The 26,829-nt window shown below is 38.6% G+C and overlaps 2 protein-coding genes across 2 annotated transcripts; one reads left to right on the forward strand and one right to left on the reverse strand.

Moving 5' to 3' along the window:
* Positions 1-11: 11 nt before the first annotated feature.
* On the forward strand, positions 12-4,881 carry LOC132552849 (uncharacterized). Its single transcript, XM_060217040.1, has 7 exons — positions 12-291; positions 738-1,240; positions 1,563-1,626; positions 2,149-2,293; positions 2,571-2,756; positions 3,493-3,640; positions 3,919-4,881. The coding sequence occupies exons 1-7, from the start codon at positions 86-88 to the stop codon at positions 4,146-4,148; spliced, it is 1,482 nt and encodes a 493-aa protein (XP_060073023.1). The 5' UTR covers positions 12-85; the 3' UTR covers positions 4,149-4,881.
* A 4,456-nt stretch (positions 4,882-9,337) lies between these two features.
* LOC132552852 (uncharacterized) lies at positions 9,338-19,866 on the reverse strand. The gene is made up of 2 exons (XM_060217042.1): positions 19,331-19,866; positions 9,338-10,215 (listed from the first exon to the last, which is right to left on the reverse strand). Exons 1-2 carry the CDS (start codon positions 19,442-19,444, stop codon positions 9,679-9,681), a joined length of 651 nt encoding a protein of 216 aa, XP_060073025.1. The 5' UTR covers positions 19,445-19,866; the 3' UTR covers positions 9,338-9,678.
* Between the last annotated feature and the right edge of the window lie 6,963 nt (positions 19,867-26,829).

Genomic DNA, 26,829 nt, shown 5'->3' on the forward strand with positions numbered 1-26,829 from the left:
ACTATTTATGTTTACAGACCGTATCTATGAATCACCAAGTGGTGCAATCTTATGTTACGACAGGTGTCATTGCTAAATTTAGTATATGACCGTATACATATTGGGTGGAGATATAAAAGAAGACATCATGGCAGAGGGAGGATATTGTTCATCCGAGTTAGAAGTTGACACTTCTGAGATCCAAGGCGTTCAGGAATCTTTAGAAGACATGGCGGGTACATGCACTGGTGCCGAGCAGTTGAATGGTAGTGATGAGGAAAGCATGCAAAAATTCCTTCAGAAATCACAATGGTGGGTGTATCATATAAAACCAATAACAATGAATTGAAAAAACCTGACCAAGTGGCATAATTTCATCGTGATATTTATTATATTTGATGTTATATGATTACTAATCTGGAAATGTACAACTTAAACACTGTGTCAAAAATTTCTAGTTTCAAAAGAACCATATTGCAATACGCAAAGTTATATCCGTTTGTTTTGCGTACTTTTTTTTTTTGACAATTGAAGGTAAAAAGTCTCAAGTGTTTTTTTCCTTGTATCCCTATAGTCAATCAAAGATTATTTCCTTGATAATTCATCTCAGATGTTGATGAAAATAAGACTAGTAAACATTCATATTTTTATATTAGACCATTGACTTATATAAACATATATCTAAGTCTGTGATTGAAAAAAAAATAGCTTTCAGAGATTGAAGACAAAGTATTTACGATTTTCCTTATTTTATCAAGTGAGCGTCTGTATGAATTACGGAATTTGCAACATGGAGCAAAACCTGTGACCAGTCAAGGACATAAGGATTCAATCAATAAATTCTTTGAGAAGAAACAATCAGCTCAGGAGCAAGCAGCAAGCCACGGGAAAGAAAATGTTCCAATTAATGAAGACAATGTAGAAGAGCATCGCCCAGAGACAATTGTTGTAGAGATTCAGGGACTTGTCGAACAACAGCGTGTATCCACATCGCTTGGAACCAATTTCCGCCGTCATCTTGAAAACATTATTAGAGGGAGTATTTCAGCAGTAGCAAGAAACCACACTCCTCGTCCATCTTCCTCACGACAGCCTTCCTCTTCACCCTCACCTGCACCTTCCCCTCGGGAGGAAGCAACCCCACAACCTGTACCGGCACCACCTGTGGTACCTGTAACATCGCCTTTAGTGACTGCTGCCTCCACCATAGACAGGAGCCGAAGCAACACTGTCAGCTCAAATAACAGTTTGAGTCAACACAGTAAGATTCTATAATTTATTTCTGCATAGTCTTGGATATTAAGGATTGTCTTTTTAGTCTCGTTAAGCTAAAAAATAAAATCTATGAAAAATACTTGTTTAGATAATTGGGGTTTTAAGTGGGATGCCATTTCTAAATATTCTCGTTGAGAAAAATTATAATTCTACAAAAATGGTGATGAGAACACTAACTTTTTCTTCATTGGTTAACTGACTACCTGGATGGGTGGAAAATAAACTTTTGGAAATACATGTTCTCTTTTTGTGTTTGATTTACATATATTTAAACTGAATGTATGACTGTATTGTATTTTTTTTTACAGGTGGCACCCCCTCTGATTCTGAAGACACACCACAGGAACCTGAGGTTAGAGCTCCAGTGCCACAGTAAGTTATTGAAATCTTATATATCATTTAAATATTTTCACTATCATTGAGATTGTTTTGAAACAGACTTACTGATTTTATGAAGTACCATTCTTTTAGATGTTTTGGTTGTTCAACAGAAATGAAAATAAGCAGGCTCCAAATCATGGATGTATTACTGGATAAATACAGTGGAATTTATATGTAACAAGATCATTATCTAATCTGTCAATGCCTCCACTATGATTTGAACCCACAACCTTTAGCTTACTAATCTCTCAAGATCTCTCTAGCAAAGCAATATTTTGTGGCTAGCATTTTACTAGGGTTATATTAAAAATAAAATTCCAAACAAAAAGTGATGTTTATAGGGATTAATGAAAATTACATTAATACAAGAAACACAAAAAGTATTTGCAGATTTTCAGAGTTTTTTTTCTCTCAAAATTTGATGAATAAGATTTACATACAGTTGACTTCTGGCACCTTCATTTCTCTGGATTTTATGAACAAGTTTTGATTTCAAAAATTTGTTTGTTTCAGGTTTTATGATAGGATCTTGGGATATGACTGGGAGGATAGGCACCATGAAGATATGGTTCAGGAAATCAGTGAGCTTGTTCATAGTCGAATTGTCTCCTCTACCCTGGAGGGTGACTTCAGGACTCGTCTGGAGATCAGCATGCAGGTATACCATTTTAATATATCACTAAGACTTCCGAGATTTTCCACATGAAGTCTGATTAATATGATTTTATTATTGGAAATTTAATAGGGCTTGTATTAACTTTATGAATTATTTATTTATAAATTAATTGTTTTACATATGATATTCTTTATTTTTATTCAGTTCATCATATAAAATTTTGTGAAATTTCCAGTGTCTGTCCTAATAGATAATTTTTCAAGAGTTACCTCCCTTCGTACTGATTTCGTTTGCAATTGAAATTTTTTTTTGTCGTCAGGAGAGACTTGCCAACAGTGGCTTTGATGGGGCAAGAGTCCAGGAATTTGTACAGAATATCAACCAATCCCAGGCTATTGAAAGGAATGATTTCTCTGATCTGGGTATTCACATTAACACTCCAGCTGACAACTTTGATAATATTTCTGTCACGAGTGTCAGTGCACATGCTGTTCCTTATACACAGGTAAATAAAACTCTTTTGTTATTAAAACAGTGGGTGTAATGTAGGATGGTCAGGTGGCACAGTGGTAACGCACTCGCCTTTCACATAGCCATCCGGGGTTTGATTCCTGGAATGGATGTGAAAAGGTATGGGGTCACCTGCCCGACCACGTGGGTTTTCCCTGGGTACTCCGGTTTCCTCCCACATTAAGACCCCTCTCACATTAAGACCCCCCGCACGCTTCCATCCGAGCCAACATGAGTGATTTATATAAGTTGAAAAAACTTGCTTCGCAATTGTTGTAAAATAAATAAAGTAAATTATTTATTGAGTCTAATGATGAAAGCAAGCTGATTTTGTGGTTTATACACAAGTACAAGACACTCCCCCTAAATTACTAGATGCTTGAAAATCATGAAATGTATTGAATCAAGGGTCTGGTGCATCTCCCCATCAAGATTTTGACACTTCTTGCCATCTTTTTGGATTTCGCTGTCCTAGAAGGAAGAGACAGCTGTATGATGCAGTTTTATTCATTGTTTGGCTCTACTGTATCTAATTTCAAATTTGTACTGAAAGGTGCTATTCACTTTAATTATTGTAATAGCTCAATTTGTCAATTAATAACCTCTGACTACGGGGATGGGCTTATTTTAAAACATGGGATTATTCCTGGTTGAATATGGTATGATTTAAATGTTTAATAGCTGTATGCCTGATCATAAATATTGTATTTTCACGGTTTATTTGTCCACAGTCAACACGGTACATGAGCAGAGAGATCCAAAGTTTGAAAGCACAGCTAATGGAGATGAAAAATATGATGAAGCTGAGCTTTGACCTTCAGATGGACATTCAGAGGTCAATTAGGCAGGAAGTGGCTGCTGCTATGAATGATGTCAAGAGTGAGTTTACAAATCATTATGTTTGAGTCATAATTTTTTTATATAACATATTTATAAGTTTTAAAAAATAGATTTAGACATTAATAAAACATTCTGATAAGGAATACTCTATGCATTACATAGTGAGTTGACAACAGTATCATATACAGTGTACTTCTAGACAAAATTTTGTTATTTCTATTTTTGATTTTCAGTATTCAAGAGTTACTTCCCTTTTCAGTAAAATGGCATAACATTAAGCAATATTTTAAATTCTATCAAAATATTTCTATTTTAAGGAGCAGATGGAAATACTGCCTTGCCTGTAGCAGCGAAGTCTAAACCAGTCAACGACACACACTGTTTGATCTGTTTGGACAATCACTCGGATTCAGTCCTCTATCAATGTGGGCATATGTGTGTGTGCTTCACTTGTGGGCGTAACCTTATGCAACAGGGGTCAAAATGTCCAGTTTGCAGAGCCCCAATCAAAGACATAATCAGGGCTTACAGATGTAATGAGGACTGAACATGTGTGACTGTCATAATGTTTTCTCATGTGAAAAAAAAATCATGCTCATTCACAAGATCTATATTTCATATCAGAGTGTGAAGAATCATGCATTTTTTGTGTTTATATCTGACATGATCATAAATCACATCAAAGTCTTGATGTAGACTTTCACCATCATGTGCTGCTGTAGGACCTGAAAATGGATATGCATAACATGGCCTTTCATGTGCTTCATCAAGGCCTTATTGTCTGAAATACAGATCTTTTTATGCAAGGCTTGTTCCATCATGTGCTAATATAAGACCTGACAATATAGATATGCATAATTAGGGCTATCATGTACCCGCATTAAGGCCTGATAAGGTATAGAAACTCGTCATTTTGCATTGCTTTTTACAGAGATTCATTCAAAGGCTGGACTCACACATGACTCTAAACTGTTGACAGTTTTTTCATGACATTATTGTTCAGAAATGAATATGAGGACAATGAAAGAGTTGTGTATACCACATTTCATAAATTTCATTGAAATATTGGATGTATACTATATATAATATTATATGCAACTGGTTTTGCAGAATGTGTTTTAAAGATTTTAGAAAATAGTTTATTTTGCTGTCACCAATGTGTTTTACATGTTAAACATTACATTTATCATCAGTCATTGAGGTATATATTCATACTATCATATATATATATACAGTATATGCTATTTCAAAAATGATGCAATAAATTGTTTTTAAAAATATGCATTAGACAGTGTATTTTTAGTATCATTTGAACGAACATGTTGAATCAGTTGAAAAAATATGTTCAACCTTTTGAACAAAGTGTTGTTTTTCCAATTTTAGGTCACATGATTAAAACTTCAGAATGAGTCTCATGTTCTCCATTGCAATCTGTCTTCAATTATCGTTATTGATATTACCTGGTCATTGTTTCTGATGTCTTAAGAACCATAAAGCCTAGAGTCATGAAAATTCCTTGAAATAGATAGGGGTCTATCAAAATGTTGAAACTACATTATCATGACTGGCATTCAAAGTGTCAAATCTACATTATATACTGTACATCATAGTGAAGTCTTTCAAACTACAAATGACCTGGTATATGACCCGTATATGGCTGTTTTAAGTGCTGCCATTGTTGACAAAGTCATATGTGTTGATTTATACAGTGACAGGTAATGTTTGTGTAGGTTTTAAAAAAACAACATTTTAGACTTCCATTGTTCTTAAGAAATAACAACAGTTAACCGGTTTTTCCTTAAGAAACTTCTACTGAAACGAGTCTCTGTCATGTCGGAGGGGACATCACCGGCTATGCCTTACAAATGTTCTATTGAAAGGAGTCTCTGTCGTGTCGGGGTGGGGGGACATCACTGGCTATGCCTTACAAATGTTCTATTGAAAGGAGTCTCTGTCGTGTCGGAGGGGACATCACTGGCTATGCCTTACAAATGTTCTATTGAAAGGAGTCTCTGTCGTGTCGGGGTGGGGGGACATCACTGACTATGCCTTAAAGAATTTTCTACTGAAACGAGTCTGTCGTGTCGGAGGGGACATCACCGGCTATGCCTTAAAGAATGTTCTACTGAAACGAGTCTCTGTCGTGTCGGAGGGGACATCACTGGCTATGCCTTACAAATGTTCTACTGAAAGGAGTCTGTCGTGTCGGAGGGGACATCACTGGCTATTCATTAAGAATGTTCTACTGAAAGGAGTCTCTGTCGTGTCGGAGGGGACATCACTGGCTATGCCTTACAAATGTTCTATTGAAACATCACCGGCTATGCCTTAAATGTCTACTGTCGTGTCGGAGGACATCACCGGCTATGCCTTAAAGAACTGAAAATGTTCTGAAAGGAGGGGACATCACTGGCTATGCCTTACAAATGTTCTATTGAAACAAGTCTGTCATGTTGGAGGGGACATCACTGGCTATGCCTTACAAATGTTCTATTGAAACAAGTCTGTCATGTCGGAGGGGACATCACCGGCTATGCCTTACAAATGTTCTATTGAAAGGAGTCTCTGTCGTGTCGGAGGGGACATCACCGGCTATGCCTTACAAATGTTCTATTGAAACGAGTCTCTGTCATGTCGGAGGGGACATCACTGGCTATGCCTTACAAATGTTCTATTGAAAGGAGTCTCTGTCGTGTCGGAGGTGACATCACCGGCTATGCCTTAAAGAATGTTCTACTGAAACGAGTCTGTCGTGTCGGAGGTGACATCACCGGCTATGCCTTAAGAATGTTCTACTGAAACGAGTCTGTCGTGTCGGAGGTGACATCACCGGCTATGCCTTAAAGAATGTTCTACTGAAACGAGTCTTTGTCGTGTCGGAGGGGACATCACCGGCTATGCATTAAGAATGTTCTACTGAAACAAGTCTCTGTCATGTTGGAGGGGACATCACTGGCTATGCCTTACAAATGTTCTACTGAAACGAGGAGGCGGTGGAGGGACTGAAGACGGGGGATGTTAAATGATTAAATAACAGAATTCACTTGTCATTTTACGTTTTATTTTGTTTTAAAAGGGCCATTACAAGGCCAATAAGATGTCAAATGATTTATATTTGTAGTAATATAATAACGTGACATCACATTTCTCTGAATTTTGATAAAAGTAAAAGGTTCCACATAAATTTTCAATATGTAGATATAACACTTTAAGCTTATCTTGTCAGCCACAGATGATATACATGTATGATGTACATACATACTCTAATATGTATATCTGTGAACATTAAAGTTGAGCTATTTAATATCGTACCCACATGTATGGTTATCAGCTTGTGGTAGTGTGAATCACAATGTATGATTCACGCGAGTATTTATATGACATAACGAACATGCATGCACATGCTTTCACACGTGCTGGACGATCAACTTGCGTATTCTGATTATGTGTAAATTGTTACAGAGACGTATGCTTTCAGTAAGAGCCAAATGCATTTATCATTTCGTTCATTTTCGAAATACAAAGGTCTGTGTCTCGATCTGTACATGTTTATAACTTCTCTGCACCCTGCCTGTTAGCTGTTTCATTAGTTGGTAAAAGAAATACCAAACACCAGGTTGACATCTCTTCTGAAAAATAAAAATAGCTACATTCATGTCGAGTCTGATGTTACCGTTACGTTACAGCATGATTCCTTTTATTTGTGTCAAAGAGATCACAGGTAAGATTCCTTATATCATACCCTTGAGTTGTTACTTGTGTCATCCGCAATATTAAGTGTACAATAACTATATCGATAGTTCCAAGCATTCTTATTACTTTTCTGACGAGCCACGATTAAGCCTTTCGATGCCTGTATTAATATTTGCAGGTCTGTCACGGTCACAAACAGACCCCTAGTAACCTGTTGTAAGCTAAGGATTATCTTTTGGATATCGGGGATGTCATACGATTGTCTTACTTAATCATAACACACATTTTCTTTAAATTACGAATGGATTGGATGGATTCTGATTTCATTTAATATGTTGGATTATAAAAAAGGCAGTATATGAAAATGTTTACTGGAGGGCGATATGGGGGCTTCGTAATTTATTCATTAACAATTTGGCCGCCAATCTGACCTTAGCGTTCACCTCTCAGATTAGTTCTTCCATGTACAACAAGTTGCCTTACGAACCACTTAGGACTGAACTATTCTGGGCTGAATTCAGCTTAATCGCCGATTGTTGAAAATGAGCTGACCTCTTATCAGTCGAGAGACTCTTGTAAATACATCAACGTTATTTATGTGTTTTGAACGACACCTGTGTTGCGGTGTATCCTTGATGTTTCGTCATTAAGTTTTTCCTCGTGTAAATCTTGCAGTTTTATATCAAGAATGAAAATCGTATAAATTCTGTTCGGGGTTTTGTTTACTCTAGTTACATATACGAGAGTGTCAAGTTTTAAATGTACTTTTGTATTTCTGATGTTTTTAATTGATGCCTTTTCGTGTTTTGTTTTTATTACGCTTTAGTCGTTTCCATAACAGTGGGTGTGGCAAGGTGTTACAACACGCGGTAAACTTTCAAACATTTATACCCTCCTTAGATTAAATAATCACTTTGCTATATAGAACCTTCAAAGACGTGATCTTAATAGTCGGTTATAAATGGTAAGTAAATCAAGTTTACAATTATTCCACATCTATAAAACTTTCCCACTAGTCCAATTTATAGAGAAGGAGGAGAGAAAATTACTCTGTATCAACACAGCGTTGTAAACACTCAAGATCTGTTTGGATAAACAAAACAAAATTTATGTAGAATATTTACACTTGTTGGTTCCGTCTGCTGTTTTAGGATCATGTAGGAGTGTTAATTAGGACATTGTTTGGCTGTTTGATTAATATGTGGTTAAGCGCATGATCCTAACGTGACGAGTCGTCGCATGCTGCTTCTCCAGGCCGTGGTAGGATGTCTGTTTCACGAGTTGTCTTACCGGGTCGCGGCGGGCTATACGGCTGCCCAGGCCGGGCTATGACCGTCCGTCCGTGCCATGTTTGACTGTAGTGTCCGGACCATGACGGCTATCTGACCGAGTCATGACGGACTGTCTTAGCTTTTTTTGAAGGGTTGTCTGTCAAACCGAGTCACAATGCCTGACCAATACCCTCACTTACCCTTTTTATATGTGACGCAATTTCCCAAACGTTTCTTTCACTGATAACTGCTGTTGATTTGTGATTTGGATGGAACACATATTGAAGATTAAAACTTATTGATTGTGGTCGTTATGACCAAAGCATGTATAGATATGTACAATGATATATACAACACTTTTTTTCTTAGACAGGGAGGTGTAGTGTAAACCGTGGTTTTTGATGGACATGTGTAGATTTTAAAAGACGTTTGTTTTGTTGGTTGTATCAGCTAATATCATTTTCAGACGAGGTTTTCTACTAGTAGTTGATGGCTACCTAAATGAACACTATAAGGGAGGCCCAATGTTATCTCTGTAGAGTACGTAGAATGTGTATTTAAACGTTTCTTGCTCAGGAACACAACCATGACGGTACAGATCGGACAGTGATCTCAGCATCGTGACAAACACGAGCAACATACTTGGGTATGGTGCGATGGTGCTTTATTTGGTGAGGGCTGTCGTGGCCTCTCTTAATAAAAAGTCGAAGGTAAGTATGAACTCATCCGTATCTTCATTGGATAGGTGTAAAAAAAGAAAATCATACTCATATTCTTTAAATAGATATTTAATAGAAAAATCAGATTTTTCGCGTGCTGTTATTTGTAAGTAAAGAGAGTTTTCGTCTGGGCGCGAATTCAAATTCCAATGACGTCACGCAGTGCAAAGCGCCAAGATGCATTACAGTAACCACACGCATATCTCTTCAAACTATTAATTTCTTTGTATTTCATTGACGAAATTATACTCGACATAAGAGGTCAGATGTTTTCAGTTAGTTTAATCTCGCCAGTCTACGCAAACCACTAGGATGTGTCCACTTTCGGAAACAGTCTACTTTTAGATATACCGATTCTAAATTGATTATTGATTGTACTTTAAGGTATTGAAATCTACATGCTATATTCCAGTAATGTAGAATATTTCGATTCTTCTCCTCCGAAGTTTGCATTCAAGGTCATCTTGTCCGCGCAACCTTTGACCTTTCCCTCCCACAGATTGCCTCCCTTGCACTCAAGCTGTGTCCACTCTTCGTTGACGACAGCCGCCACTGCTTTGGCATTCGGAACAACCACCCGGAAGCTTACTCCAGAATTTAAAGCGTCTTTTGAAACTACTAATGGTTCATAAATATAGCAGCCTTCTTTCCACTGAGCGTACTGTTTCGGGTATGGATGGACGGCCTTTGAGATACAGGGGCAATTAAGCAGGTAATTAAAAACTCCGGGAAGAGTTTTGCTCTCGTCAGTAACCGGAAGGGCGTAAATTTGAAGCTTGTAGAATCCGGGTTCCGGTATTTGGACCAGGAAGCTGACAATTTCCCCTTGTGTCTGCGTGAAGATGTTCTCTGTGTGTTCCTTGAGGGTGGCCACCTGGATAAGATTTCCGGTCACTTTCACAAGCCGGTCCATCTTAAACTGGATTTCAACCTACCAAAACAAAAATAAGTAGAACATTTTTACACCAAAGAATAGAGTGTAAAAGGTTGCAATATTGAAAGATTGATTTATATTCTCAATTTTGTAGTTAATAGAAATAAATATAAAATAAAAGTACTTTAATCTTAAAGCCTCTAAAATCCAGTTAGCAGTGACAAGTTTTACACATCGGGCCCATAGCAGTATTGCCAAATCTTAGATGAACCGTAACAGCTGTATGGTAAAACTTAAGTTAAACATTTTGGCATTTATTGTATCTGAAATAGGATTAGTATTGAGTAGTGATATTCATTTGTTTACATTTTGTACAATACTTCGTTTCTTCTTGGCAGAAATTACATTGCCATTTTGGCACCGACATATTCACTAGATATACAACTGTAGATACTTTACTCCGATTTTAGCTCATAAAGCTATAAGATACTACTAACAAAACGAAACAAAACCTTGGTATTCAAACAAACGACAATTTTACAGCTTGTTTAGGTTTACAAATAAATTCCTGTTGAGCAGTGAAATCATGCAATTATATATGAGTTATATGTGCCATTTGAAGTCGGCAGACATCTTACAAATAAGATCAGCTTCACACCTCCGTCTTATTTTGGCCTGTTTCATTCTCTCTTACAATATATACACATTATCTCTATCACGCTACTGCTCATTCGTCTTCATCTAGTTCCATCCCTCTCCTCATTTCCACTCTCCTTCTCCCATCCCTCCCCTGTTTATCACCTCCACCCGACAACCGGCATGTTCCGCCAACAAAGATGTGCTGCCAAGAACATATTTATCACTGTCAACATTTCTAACGGCAGACAGTTCCTTTTTGTGAGCGAGATAAGAATAACGGAAGTAACAACATTGATGTCATTTCACATACATACCGAAAAAATCGGATCACAGATATTCTATGATAAACATCTTTTGTAATTAAGATTGTAAAACATAAACTTTATATATTTCACAACAATAGCAAGAAACAAGCAGTTGGCTTATATTGATCACTCTTATTTGTACGAATGGAAGCGCGTGAGGGTTCTAGCTGTGGGAAGAGACCGGAAACTCCAGTCAAAATCCACGTGGCCGGACAAGTAATTAAATACTATTCCACGTTCATTTGGGGAATTGAACCTTGGTCGCTTAAATGAGAGACGAGTCCGTTCCAACACCAAGAATCGTGCGTAGAATAGAGGCAGGTAAACTCAAAAGGAAATAATCATCATGATTTCGGTCAGTTTGCAGGTTTTACAAAAGAGAAAGTAATTAGGAACCTGTCAACTAATTATTTGTACTTGTACACAGACTAGAAATCATCACAATTAAAATATGGTAAAGAAGCACAGTGCAAAAGTCATTCCACCAAAGTGACCAGGGTTCGATTCCTGATCGAGCGATGATTTGAAAATAGAAGAATAGAAATACATTTACGTCATTAATTGACATCAGAAACACTGCTTTAAAATTGATTGTTTATTTATTTATTGGAAACGAAAATGTTGGATGTCAGAATACTATATTTAATAGTAATTTACCCGCTGTGTATAGATGTCAGGATACTACACGCAACAGTAATTTACCTGCTGTGTATAATATCCTTGTTTTCTTTTCTTCAGAGATAAAATCTCTCAAAACGAGCGAGCTCTTATAACTGATTCCAGGAGATAAACTTTGTATTTGAATTGCCTGTTTAAAGGTGTTTGACTGTTTTAAGATTGAACATGGTGCTTATCCACTTAGCCCTTAATTGTGTGTCTGTATGAGTGCTAATGAATCCAACTCAGTTCAGAGAGAAACAGGATATCTAAATAGGATCGCGAACATACGACTCACGCAGGTAAATGTATATATTAAATACAATCTTTGATAAATTAATTTTGAATAAACCACAAAGGCACAAAACACATTAGGCAATACAGCCGTTTGATTCGTACCAAATACCTCCCAACGTGATCGTACCAACGACACCGCGGCACTTCTTATCGTTTGTGTTTAGGACGTGTAATGGACGTGCAAACACACAAGCATATCCAAACAATCTGCATGGCCGTGAACTAACGCTGAAAATGGTGATAAATCGCACTTTAACTCACTCGCACTTACAAACTGAATGCATGTCCCGTCATTAGATATGTGTTTTTTTTTTAAATTCAAAATGATTTTCGAAATTATCAAAACGTTGAAGTTTTAAAACACTGAAGTAGAGTCATATCACGAATAAAGATATATACACATTTTTTTTATCTCATGGGCTTAATCCGAACTTCTGAAAACAAAAACATGTATAAGAAAAAAAACCCATCAGTAGCAGGACCCAAAGCCCCTGGGCGTGCTTTATCTCCCTATCAGCTTTCCCTAATGTACATTTTTGTAATTTATTACACCTGTCTGGGTGTTTATAAAACTTTTACGAGCGTTTTACACACACGAACAGACTTAGCACTGTCATTGGTTCTCATCGTCTGCTGATAAGCTATAATTCTTGTTTTGTCTTAAAAAGTTACAAATAATTTTCCTCTCGATATGTTGCTTTGATTTGTTTGTGTATTTTGTCTCAAAATAATAAAGGCATTTAATTAAGATCGGGTTGCAGCGCCATTTTCACAAAATGAAAGTTATAGAAATAAAAACGTTACAAAATTTATAAAAGTACGATTGATTATGTTCTTTATGTGATCGTTTTGTTCAAATGTTTGATTTTGCCGAATTTATTCAAACGTGTACATGTCATCTTTAGCGATGGTGATTTGTCGTGCTCAACACTACCAGAATGCATTGCGACTACCTCCGTCACAACAACAAACAGAATATAAATGATGACAGGAAACTGTACAGTCCTCTGAAGGATATCCTTAATGGCATTTCTGAAATTCCATAGAATATGACTGACCACACACGGGGTCAAACACCCGTCTAGTATACACTACTTATCTGAGCGTGAGGGTTGTGTCTACTAACAGCACTGACCACAAGATAAACACTGATATCGACCACTGTGATAAGGGAGACAGGATCGATCGGTTTTACATCTAACGCTTTAATTTAAGTCGAAACCGATGATTCATATGTGAAATTTGGCCCGATTAATTTTACAGATTGAATACACAAGTTTACTTTGACGTTCCGCCCTGATAAGGTAAAGCCGATGTGTGCTAACATAAAGGACGTCTCTTTGTAAAGGTTGGATAGAGGGTACCTGACGTCGTATTCTCGTTTGATCACGTGCGTCATGACGTTGTTTGCTTTTTTAACGAGATTTCCTTTAAAGTTTTGTCCACACAAATATATAGTAACATACATTTCTAAAAATAGATCACAAAAGACACCAAAGACATAATTACGTGAAATGGAAGATATATTGAACTATCTCTAGTGTAATTTAACTTCCTAAGGTTATATCTAAGAAACTTATAGAATCGTCTTTATATCATGGTTCATTTAATTGTGCATTCAGGCATGTATTCTTTAAAATGTGTAATGTCTTGTACGATGGCTAGAGGAAACTTGGGTTAAGATCAAATTTGAAAACCATGGAACCAAGAGCGCGCTTGTTGCCTTCAATATTCTGTAGTCAGCAGAATAAAAAATACGAAAGGTTGTCCGGTTGCATGGGAGGAGTGGGGGGTGGGGGTTGTGTTAGGGAGAGGAGGGACATTGTGTGCTATCAAAATGCAATAAATGCCTTCAATATTATTGCACCAACGACATAAAATATTCTAAAATGCAGCGATTGTGTCTGGGGATGCCGTTTTGTATATGTCTACTTGGTCACAAGCCGCATACCTTGTTTGGGGATCGCTTGGGAAACATGATTCGATGGCATGAGTCATGGTAGGCACTTTTCATTTCATTCTTTTATGTGGGTCTATGTTGAAATGATACCAAAATCATAAAACAAACACCAAGGTTCTTTTTAGATTTAGTTTTAACTAATGTTTATTTCCCTTAGGGAGAACTTAGCGTGTCTGGTTAGGATATATATTGGAAACTGAAAACAAGATGCTGATTTCAGAAAAAAATTATCACCGTTTAAATTTTTGTGGATGTTGTTTTTAGCTTTAAAATGTCTTATTTCACGTCCTTGTCGAATTCGAGTGTCTATCGACATCTTCGGATGATTTGAAACTTACACAATGCTAACACTGTAGGTAGAACAAGATACAAAACCGCCATAGAATTCCATTCAATTATCATAGCTTTGATAAAACGCAGATTAAAGTCAAATAAATGAGATAAGACTCGTCATACCCTTCCACACCACACACACAAACATGCATCAGGGCCGAGGAAAATGGCATATACACGTGTTTTAAGACACGGATTTAATAGAAGATTCGAAATCTCAAACAGACAGAAACTGTGACGTCATAGATAACTTGTACAGCAATACAACAAAGCTAGTATTATCTCATATAAAAGCGAAATAAATTTTGAGACAGTTTTATCTAGAATTTGAAACCGTATTTCATAAGGGAGGAACTACAAACTACAGGGGAGCAAGTGTCATATCCTACAGATTTTCTTATATATAACACACAGGATATTTGTTTGTAATCTAAATAAACGGGAACCTTCATGGGGAGATAACAATTATATTACGGGGTGTGAACAGGTTAAATTTATTAATAGTATTGAAGTTGATAGTATGATGGAAAACTATATAAAATTGCAGATTTAAGCATGTTAAATAATTCTGAAACAATGACTTAAAAAGCATGGGGGCGCACGAAGGTCACTGTTGAAAATCCAAGTGGTCAGAGATGAAAGTTCTTACTTTTTCATCCTCGATCGGTAAAAGCCGGTGTGTTACGCTGTGCAATCTGGCGAAAATACCAAAAAGGTTCTTGAAACGAAGCCACTAGCAAACATCAGTTAAAGATCGTCTAATCACTTGTGACCTTGATACACTATCTTTCTTCTAAATGGTCTCATATAATCACCTTATATTAAGTCTGGCTGAAACTGATAATCCGAGTTACCAATAAAGCATACACGTGTGATTGGGCTGTCGTAAGTCTTGGTTCAGTTTTCTCTGCATAACCTTGTTTTAGCACGTAAAAAAACTAATTTCAAAACTAGCAGTGAATGGTCCATACACCTGATCGTATAATACTCCTCTATCATAGATTGCGGGTAAATATACCTTAATGTTAATCCAAAATAAGCTTTTTATGTCCGATTTTTCGTTCGTTTGAATTGAACAGCCGTTTGAATGGAGTCCCCTTCTGAATAGTTTGTCATTAGGATGAGTAAACTAAAGCGAGTTATTTTTTACAACCAATTTCACTTCTGCCTGACAACTTTATACAAGGACATGCGATCATCATACTTAAAGATTCAATGAGAAATATATAACTCATAATAAGTCCATTCTTTGGGAAATCTAGATATTTTTTTCACAATTAGAACTCATATGGAACGCATACGAGGAATTCCGAGTAACTGTCAATGTCAAATGCTGCACGTGTTTTTACCCCGACTGTGAGCTCTTCCGTAAGCCAACAGCTCCGTAGCTATACAGTAAGTTTCGGCAATAACCGAGTGCATCTCAAATTAATTATAGACAATAAAATGATGGAGAGGATCGGCAGCAGGCGGTGATCGCCGTAATCCGTTTATACAAAGCAATTAGGAAACAGCTCATTTCTTGGCAGAACAAGTAAACATTTGAAGACATGTTTACAAGGTGTCTGTTTTTCTCAGAGAGTTTCTTATGAGATGCTACATTCCATCTATAAATGGCACGTGGAACTACTTCAGATAACTCAAGGTCGCCAAGTAACGTGGTTTGATTTAAACATGTAACATTGCTTCAGTGGACGAGAAACAAGTTCTTATAGTTTACAGAATCTTTTCCGTAAATGCAAATAATATACATTCGTGTAAAATTACGGAATTAACATTAAAAGTTTGACTGGCAAATGGTTAAATTGATCTATACAAAAAGAAGCATTTATATTGTTCCGCGTGGAAAGCATACAGTGGCAAGAAATTGTTGAACATGAAATTTTATACAGTTATTAAATATACTTTGAATATACTTGTCAACTTAATATATACAAGGAAGGATTCTGCAACCAACAGAATTCAAATGAACAACGTTATTCAAATCGGAAATTTTGTTTTATATATAGCTTCACACACGTAAATACATTCCCCGTGTTTGGGAAAGCAACGAGAAGAGACTGGCTATGCAATTTTCCGGCAGAGTAAACCCTCACCAGGAACGGACACATTGTGTTTCCCCAAAGTGGTCTACCATGCAAACAACAGTTTACGTTACTTCCTGAAACATGCGCTGCACCATTAACGGCGCCACCTACAGACTTCCGCTATCCGTGTGTATTCCTGACAGCAATATGGTTTTCTGTTAAAGACACATCACTAGTCCAGTAATTTGTTTTAAAAAATAAGATTTTTTACGGACACAAATACCAAACGACTCAGAGCAGTTTTCTCAGTTGAGTTTACTACAAATACAAATTTGCGTTGGACAGAAAAAGTGAAGTTCTAATGTATAAATTGAAGAAAGATTGGCTGTACAATGTTTATAGAGTTAACCTTTTCAGTTATTCGTCTGTCTATGCTATCGTATCCATTCAGTTGGCAGGTATCTCTCAAATGAAAGAATCTGGCGTATTTTTACAGAACATTAAACAGCGATCATATACAGAAGATCTACTTTGGCACATTTTTTTCGGAAACACTATACCGAATGGTGAAAACAATTTTTGTTTTTCGAAGCTCAGTATATGTATCTGCATAGCAAGAACGGAATGCCAACACAACCTTAGACTACAACATATTAATCCAACAGAAGTTTATCCTGAATATATTCGTCGAAATATCGAGGGATATTTGAATATTGTTACACGACAGAAAAATGTAGCAATGTTTGTAGCGATTGCTTGTTATATTAAGTTTGAAGCGGTAACGTGGTTATACTTAGTTTTTAGGGGTAATGAGGATATATGTAGTGTGTAGAGGTAACGAGGTTATATTTAGTTTGAAGCGGTAACGTGGTTATACTTAGTTTTTAGGGGTAATGAGGATATATGTAGTGTGTAGAGGTAACGAGGTTATATTTAGTTTGAAGCGGTAACGTGGTTATACTTAGTTTTTAGGGGTAATGAGGATATATGTAGTGTGTAGAGGTAACGAGGTTATATTTAGTTTGAAGCGGTTACGTGGTTATACTTAGTTTTTAGGGGTAATGAGGATATATGTAGTGTGTAGAGGTAACGAGGTTATATTAAGTTTGAAGCGGTTACGTGGTTATACTTAGTTTTTAGGGGTAATGAGGATATATGTAGTGTGTAGAGGTAACGAGGTTATATTTAGTTTAAAGCGGTCAGGTGGTTTTATTGAGTTTGTAGCGGTCATGTGGTTATACTTAGTTTGTACGGGTAGTGTGGTTAAGTTAGTTTGTAGCGGTAACGTTGTTATGTTAAATTATCACCGGTAACGTGGTTATGTTTAATTTGTAGTGATAACGTGGTTATGTTTATTTTCTAAATTTACCTTAGTTTGTAGCAGCAACAATGATAGCGGTAACCTGGCTGTGTGTAGTTTGTAGCAGTAACACGAATGACCGTATAGGTGTATAAGTTACAATTTGTATGAAAGTTGCTATAGTTATTAAATGCACTCGTGGCGCTCGCTGCCCCGGAACGTTGGCACCTTTTCATTGTTGAAAACAAGATAAAAATCGGCAATGTCAGCTACACACCACGCGTATACATGTGATTGTTTCATTACACATTATGATGTGTTATTACTATAAATAGTACCACGCACGGAAGAAACGCAAAACAGACACATTCTGCAGTTATATATAAGTATGGTTATTTCTTTAATCTTTAGTCATCTTTTATCAAGTCTGATATGTAGACATCTTAAGAGTTTTCAGCTGAATGATGGCTGGGATACGTATGCTAATAGCATGATAATTAAATGAAAGATTGGCAATGGTAATTTATCTATTAAATGACAAAGGGTCTGTATCTTTTGGTCCTTTTCGTATCTTTACGCAACCTTCAACAAGTATTCATAAATGATGTGTGGATGTTCATAGTGCAAAAGTATAACATTAAAAGAAATATATGTAACATATTTATATAACTACAAACTCCAGATTGGTGGATATGACGATAATTTAATATAAAATAGTCGTGGGATTGGCTGGTGATAAAATGATACGGAATGAAAATTAGTTACTGTTTATGAGGGAAGTTTTATACTCTTTTCATGATAAGTTAATTAGAAAATCTTGTGGAAACTGCAGCTTTATCATTCTAGTTCAGCGTAACCTGCCATAAAGTCTGTGTGTATGCACTCGTTTGACTATAACATTTATATTAAAATGGAAGTCAGAAATACGATTATACTAATATACTTTAAAACCACTATCGTGGTATCTATAACTCAATCGTAAAAAGCTACAGAACATACGCAGAAATGACAGAATCATGCAAAATAACTTTCCAGAATGTCCATGTACATCTGATAGCAAATAACCATATCCTACAGGGTATTATGATACCCGTAAGGGGAGATAACTTAGTATCTCAGTGTTAGATAGTGTTAGTGTTACATGAATTAGTGTAGCAATACTGAATAATAATAGTTCACCGAAAGGGTTTTTCTTTATGTTCTACGTGCTGTCGACGACTTGGTCTCTATAAAGAGGTATCGCTATCGCGCGGGGTTATCGACGGCTATAAAGAGATAATATCATTGCACGGTCCTATCGACGACTATGTGACTATAAAGAGGTATCATTATCGCCCGGTCCAATTGACCACTAGGTCACTCTAAAAAGGTATCATTATCACTCGGTCCTATTAACGTCTTGGTCACTATAAAGAGGTATCATTATTGCCCGGTCCAATTGACCACTAGGTCACTATAAAAAGGTATCATTATCGCCCGGTCCTATCGACCACTAGGTCACTATAAAAAGGTATTATCGCCCGGTCCTATCGACCACTAGGTCACTATAAAAAGGTTTCATTATCGCCCGGTCCTATCGACGACTAGGTCACTATAAAGATGTTTCACCGTCGCTCGGTCAAATTGACTACTTAAAAATCATACAGAGGCTTACCTCATTTCCAGTCAGCATAACATCCGGATCCTTGTGGCTGTGGGTGCTTAGTCCAAATTCTCCGAACTTGGGTTGGGCTCCCAGGTAACCCCTTGGTAGATCAGGTTTGGCCATTTTCTTAACTTTCTTTTCGAAAATCACCCAAAAATACTTTACAATGTAAAACGCTATCAAGCGCTCCGAAAGTCGGATGACAGATTTCAGTTAGTAGGTATATACAGCCGGCCGATGTTTGATGGAATGACCAACACAGAGTATGAACTTAGGTATATAGAATACACAAATGAAATATTGGATTTTAAATCTGCAGCCCAGAGCGAGGTTGACCAATCAGATTCAGTGATGATACAACAGGCACCTGAGCTTGTTAAACTTTCACAATCGAGTTATATCGCTGGTATATAATGATACGTAGATATATTCTTATCTATGTTATGATTAAATCTTTCACCTGCACACGTGATAGAGAATCTCTACATTAAAATGAAGGTCTGACTATGTATGTTTTCTGTCCTGCTGTCAGCAAATTGATAAACATCTATAAATGCTACAGATGCTGTTCTCTGCTCGTGCAACGTACGTGTACATAACAGCGGACGGCGAGCCTCAGGGACGGCTGAAAGGGGAAATGGCATATACAGAAAGATATTTGCTGTTGGCACTCTGTGATTCTGAGGCGTGTAATTTCAGTTTCATTATCATGGCGTTCTCCCGTCCATAAATAACACCGTTTTTACCCAAGACAAATGTTTGACGGCAGGTTCAAGATCATTTAAAACACGTACTTCGCTGTGTTCCTATCTTTACCGTTAGCTTAATAGTACATAAATGTTTCATTTGAATGGTTGACGCCTTTTTCTTCCCTTATAAAAAACCGTATCATAATGACTGTCTGTATCTGTTTTTTGTATTGCTGATACTGGCTCGATGCTAAACCTTTAATCCCTGAAAATCATACATTCCGTATCAAACAGTCACATATATGCTGATATTAGCATTTCTTGTTCGGTGTGTTTCAACAGTTCGTTCTCGAAACCGTATTGTTAATCGTTTTTGTGATCATTGCATAATAAATGTGAGAAAAAGGAGACTTTTAATCATTTTCAATCATTGTTTTGCATTCAGACATTTTGCGTACCATGCAACCAAATTACCGACGAAATCACATAATTTAAATTCAAACGCAAAGTCGATAAAACAAGGGCAAAATATGAACAAAAAAATTTACAGATTCAAGAAACTCTTGAAAAAGTACAAATGAAGGGAAAAATCCAGGTGCCCCGGTAAGCGTCTTCTGCTTTGTCTACAAAACCTAACATGTAAATCTTGGTCAATTCGAATGATGCATCCTGTATGCTATGTAATGGGTTTGATTTTACACACAGGGACGATTACGAGGAGTACGTTATCCATATAAAATTAACAACCAAACCTGTGATTACCAATAAATCTGTCGAGAAGATGCGATTTTCTCGAACTTTGACGGAATTACTTATCTGAGATATTGCAATGTCTTCATTTCACATATCACATTTCACTGTCATCTTTACCTTCAGGCAAGGTCGATTAAAGTCTTCCGAATAAATGAGAAACAGACGACCAATTGTGACGTCAGCATCAAGGTCCATTTATCTATGACGTCGACCTAGTTCCAAAGACATAAAAAAAAAATATAACGCGTTAATTTGCTTAAGAGTGATAATGCGCCAAAATCTGACCGCGTCAAAATAATTACATTAATAGTGGTACATGCTCGCAACAAATGCGACTCCAATAGACATATCAGCTACAAACACTCAGGAACCCCCTCCCCCGGCCCCCAACCTACGCTCCAGAATAAATAAAAGGAAATTGGGAGGACAACTCTTTTAGTCTTAATTTAACTTTCTCATCCATATTTTTCACTGCAAAATGGTTTAGAATTACAAGAAATTGAAAATACTTAAGATAATGAATATCGGTCCACAATAAGATTTTACTTTCCGCTCCTGCATGTGCCGAGCCTGACGATCACTCCTCTAAAAGTACCCATGATTACTGTTTTCAGTGATGTCGAAGAGCAATACCTTGCTGATTTTGTGACCAACAAACTTCTGGAAACCTGATTGTGAAATGTACATAAGGATTTTAATTACTACTTTCCGTGATTTTAATTACTACGAAATGAAATTATGTAATACTAATACCACGTCTAGCACAGGTTCCGTTATCTACGCGTAACTACGCTGGAGGAGACGGTTAAGTACATAGTCAAAACATATAATGACATGGATCCAGTATAGCAGTGATATGATTGTCAACACATTCTTACTGCCCTACAATAGTCTTATGTTTACCCCCTCTCTCCTTCACGAAATGAAATTATGTAATACTAATACCCCTCACCTCCTCCGCGCAACTAGTCGGTTAAGTACATAGTCAAAACATATAATTATCCCTCTATGATTGTCAACTCCCTACTGCCCGCATAGTCTTACTGTTTCCCCTCTCCCCCCCTCTCCCTCCTCCCTACAATAGTCTTACGTGTTTACCCCCTCCCTCCTCCCTACAATAGTCTTACGTGTTTACCCCCTCCCTCCTCCCTGCAATAGTCTTACGTGTTTACCCCCTCTCCCTCCTCCCTGCAATAGTCATACGTGTTTACCCCTCTCCCTCCTCCCTGCAATAGTCTAACGTGTTTACCCTCTCCCTCCTCCCTACAATAGTCTGACGTGTTTACCCCCTCTCCCTCCTCCCTGCAATAGTCATACGTGTTTATCCCTCTCCCTCCTCCCTGCAATAGTCATACGTGTTTACCCCCTCTCCCTCCTCCCTACAATAGTCTGATGTGTTTACCCCCTCTCCCTCCTCCCTGCAATAGTCATACGTGTTTACCCCCTCTCCCTCCTCCCTGCAATAGTCATACGTGTTTACCCCTCTCCCTCCTCCCTGCAATAGTCTAACGTGTTTACCCTCTCCCTCCTCCCTACAATAGTCTTACGTGTTTACCACCTCCCTCCTCCCTGCAATAGTTTTACGTGTTTACACCCTCTCCCTACAATAGTCTTACGTGTTTACCCCCTCTTCCTCCTCCCTACAATAGTCTTACGTGTTTACCCCCTCCCTCCTCCCTACAATAGTCTTACGTGTTTACCCCCTCCCTCCTCCCTACAATAGTCTTACGTGTTTACCCCCTCTTCCTCCTCCCTACAATAGTCTTACGTGTTTACCCCCTCTCCTTCCTCCCTACAATAGTCTTACGTGTTTACCCCTCTCCCTCCTCTCTGCAATAGTCTAACGTGTTTACCCTCTTCCTCCTCCCTACAATAGTCTTACGTGTTTACCACCTCTCCCTCCTCCCTACAATAGTCTTACGTGTTTACCCCCTCCCTCCTCCCTACAATAGTCTTACGTGTTTACCCCCTCCCTCCTCCCTACAATAGTCTTACGTGTTTACCCCCTCCCTCCTCCCTACAATAGTCTTACGTGTTTACCCCCTCCCTCCTCCCTACAATAGTCTTACGTGTTTACCCCCCTCCCTCCTCCCTGCAATAGTTTTACGTGTTTACCCCCTCTCCCTCCTCCCTACAATAGTCTTACGTGTTTACCCCCTCCCTCCTCCCTACAATAGTCTTACGTGTTTACCCCCTCTCCCTCCTCCCTGCAATAGTCTTACGTGTTTACCCCCTCTCCCTCCTCCCTACAATAGTCTTACGTGTTTACCCCCTCCCTCCTCCCTACAATAGTCTTACGTGTTTACCCCCTCTCCCCCTCCTCTCAATAGTCTTACGTGTTTACCCCCCTCCCCCTACAATAGTCTACTGTTTACCCTCTCCCTCCTCCCTACAATAGTCTGCCGTGTTTACCCCCCTCCCTCCTCCCTGCAATAGTCTTACGTGTTTATCCCTCTCCCTCCTCCCTACAATAGTCTTACGTGTTTACCCCCTCCCTACAATAGTCTTAAGTGTTTACCCTCTCCCTCCTCTCTGCAATAGTCTGACGTGTTTACCCCCTCCCTCCTCCCTACAACACACCCCCCTCCCTCCTCCCTACAAGTAGTCTTACGTCCCCCCCCCTCCCTCCTCCCTGCCCCTTACGTGTTTACCCCCTCCCTCCTCCCTGCAATAGTTTTACGTGTCTATCCCCTCTCCCTCCTCCCTACAATAGTCTGACGTGTTTACCCCTCTTCCTCCTCTCTACAATAGTCTTACGTGTTTACCCCCCCTCCCTCCCTACCCTCTCTCTCTCCCCCTCTCCTCCTCCCTCTCTCTACCCCCTCAATCCTCCTACGTGTCTTACTCCCCTCTCCCTCCTCCCTACAATAGTCTCTACTCCCTCCTCCCTAGTCCCCTCTCCTTCATCCCTACAATAGTCTTACGTGTTTACCCCCTCCCTACAATAGTCTTACGTGTTTACCCCCTCCCTACAATAGTCTTACGTGTTTACCCCCTCCCTACAATAGTCTTAAGTGTTTCCTCCCCCCCTACGTGTTTACCCCCCTCTCCCTCCTCCCTACAATAGTCTTACTCCCTCCTCCCCCTCTCTCCCTCCTCCCTCCCAATAATCTTACGTGTTTACCCCCTCTTCCTCCTCCCTGCAATAGTCTAACGTGTTTACCCTCTCCCTCCTCCCTACAATAGTCTTACGTGTTTACCCCCTCTTCCTCCTCCCTACAATAGTCTTACGTTTACCCCTCTCCTTCCTCCCTACAATAGTCTTACGTGTTTACCCCCTCCCTCCTCCCTACAATAGTCTTACGTGTTTACCCCCTCCCTACAATAGTCTTACGTGTTTACCCCCTCCCTCCTCCCTACAATAGTCTTACGTGTTTACCCCCTCTCCCTCCTCCCTACAATAGTCTTACGTGTTTACCCCCTCCCTCCTCCCTACAATAGTCTTACGTGTTTACCCCCTCCCTCCTCCCTACAATAGTCTTACGTGTTTACCCCCTCTTCCTCCTCCCTACAATAGTCTTACGTGTTTCCCCCCCTCCTCCTCCCTCTCCCCCCTCCCTACAATCGTGTTTACCCCCCCCTCCTCCCTACAATAGTCTACGTGTCTTACCCCCTCTCCCTCCTCCCTACAATAGTCTTACCCCCTCTCCCTCCTCCCTACAATAGTCTTACGTGTTTACCCCCTCTTCCTCCTCCCTACAATAGTCTACCCCCTCTCCCTACGTCCTCTACCCCCTCTTCCTCCTCTCTACAATAGTCTTACGTGTTTACCCCCTCCCTCCTCCCTGCCATAGTCTTACGTGGTTTCCCCCTCTCCCTCCTCCCTGCAATAGTCTTACGTGTTTACCCCTCTCCCTCCTCCCTGCAATATTCTTACGTGTTTACCCCCTCTCCCTCCTCCCTGCAATATTCTTACGTGTTTACCCCTCTCCCTCCTCCCTGCAATATTCTTACGTGTTTACCCCCTCTCCCTCCTCCCTGCAATATTCTTACGTGTTTACCCCCTCTCCCTCCTCCCTGCAATAGTCTTACGTGTTTACCCCCTCTCCCTCCTCCCTGCAATAGTCTTACGTGTTTACCCCCTCTCCCTCCTCCCTGCAATAGTCTTACGTGTTTACCCCCTCTCCCTCCTCCCTGCAATAGTCTTACGTGTTTACCTGCTGAAAAGAAAAAGAGAAAAGAACTGAAAAGTAGAAGACGTGGTATATTTTCCTCTAATATGATTGCATATTTGTCGTTCTTTCGATAACTTGCAGTAGAATACTGATGGGCTTTAGATATTCCGTCCATGTACCTGGAGTTAAAATGACTTACGCCGAGAATTGGCGATCAAATAGTATCTGAATCTGACAGTTTTGAACAAAAATAGGCCAGCTATCGTTAGATTCCAAAACTTCGGGTGTCTGGTTCTAAAACAGACGAGCACATAACACTTAGTTCCAAAAGTGAGGGTCTAACAGCGTTTGGTCCCAAAATTGAATGTCCAGTAAAATCCACGATGGTTACAAACTAATAAACTTCTATTAATCCATGTTAATATTTTTTGAAATACTGATTGTTGATATTTCTCACAAAAATGCATAAGAAATGGTGTTTTACTTTTTTATCTATCAATACGAATCTATGCTTACCTTGGAACCTTTCGATCGTTAACGATTAAATATACTAAAAATATCCCGTTTTTATCAAATGTTCGTGCAGAGATAAGCAGAAGGATCGGTATCATTTTGCCACACGTATCAAACTCGGTGAGCAAATTCAACAACCTTCTTATCAAGTATATGTTATCTGGGTCGGATTTTACACTAACAACAAGAAAACTGATATAACCCAGAAGGCTATTCATAAATTCAAAAAAATATCAGAAATGATTTTAAACTTTTGGCACGAGTGTCATACGCACCGAGCCACTCCAGGTCAAGGACAAGCTTAAATCATCGTCACCCACAAGTTTACGCTAATCTGACCCGCCCACATGTTTGTTTGAAATAAATATTCCCGTGTCTATGTGGTGTTAAACATTTGAACCGTGATTCATGTTTGTTCATGCAATCTCATAAATGATGGAAGTGTAGGCTGTGTGTAAATATAATAAAACAAGAGGACCGCCGGGCGCCCTCTTATCCGGACACGACTGATGTACTAGGTCATCTCCCGCTTTGTGTTGACATTACACTCTGTATAAAAGTCTGTGGTGGTGTCTTATGATGTGACCAGGCCGATTAGACTTATTTAATTACATATATTCGTATTTGAGTGTACCGTTGCAATGTTCAAAAGATCGACATTTTATGAGCAGCGATACAGAACCGAAAACACAGTATCTTGATTCAGCATTACTATATACAAAGTGATTATCAGATTTCAGAGATGAACTGATGCTGAACTCAACAATGGCACAAAAATTACAATAGTTGTAAATATATACGTCAGCGAAATCACTGCGGTGTCGTCATTATCAATTAAAATTGTGGTTATGTTTAATCCTCGGTTTAGTAAATAAATTTTTCGTATCTTCTTTTTAAAAAAATGTTTTCTGTTGTATAATAAAGTATCTAAAATCAGGCCGTATGGTGTATTAAAAATAAACTTTACCACATTCTATCACGGTAGGGAACCACATGACCGGAAGTGATGGTCCCATTAACAAACAATTATGGAATTTCAATTGGGAAACGTCACTCAACAATTTCTCATAACACTTATTGTCCATTCATCCGAGTGAACATCAAAACCTACGGATGTCCGGATAACAATGGGTAGGTATACTGGTTTAAAGTTTCCTTTTGTAAACAGGCCTCAACGCTTCAACATCTTCGTCGGTCCCCATTTTGTGTGTTCGTATCATCATCGCTTTCCATCCCGTGATTCCCTACGTTAGTCTGCTGGTTGAAGACAAGGTTTTGACGATTGAAGTCGGGTTCGATTTACGTTTCAGGAGCAATCGGGGACTTTCGGCACTTTCCGTAAACGATCGCTTCACACGTTTGGTGGAGTGGGAGAATTAACAGGAGATTTTTGTTTTGTTTATAAGTACTGAAGTGAAACATAATCATAAGCAAAATC

This window comes from Ylistrum balloti, unplaced genomic scaffold, assembly GCF_031769215.1.
Source record: "Ylistrum balloti isolate Yb309-2 unplaced genomic scaffold, AGI_CSIRO_Ybal_v1 Utg370282, whole genome shotgun sequence".
Taxonomy (NCBI): Eukaryota; Metazoa; Mollusca; class Bivalvia; order Pectinida; family Pectinidae; genus Ylistrum; species Ylistrum balloti.

What these genes read in the sequence shown, in the direction of transcription:
- LOC132552852 (XM_060217042.1), bottom strand. Translation starts at nt 19,444, where the DNA reads ATGGCCAAACCTGATCTACCAAGGGGTTACCTGGGAGCCCAACCCAAG. An exon ending in TTATGCTGACTGGAAATGAG is followed by an intron (nt 10,216 to 19,330) that starts GTAAGCCTCTGT and finishes TTGTTTTGGTAG; the next exon opens with GTTGAAATCCAGTTTAAGAT.
- LOC132552849 (XM_060217040.1), top strand. Translation starts at nt 86, where the DNA reads ATGACCGTATACATATTGGGTGGAGATATAAAAGAAGACATCATGGCA. An exon ending in GTTAGAGCTCCAGTGCCACA is followed by an intron (nt 1,627 to 2,148) that starts GTAAGTTATTGA and finishes TGTTTGTTTCAG; the next exon opens with GTTTTATGATAGGATCTTGG. An exon ending in GTCTGGAGATCAGCATGCAG is followed by an intron (nt 2,294 to 2,570) that starts GTATACCATTTT and finishes TTTTGTCGTCAG; the next exon opens with GAGAGACTTGCCAACAGTGG.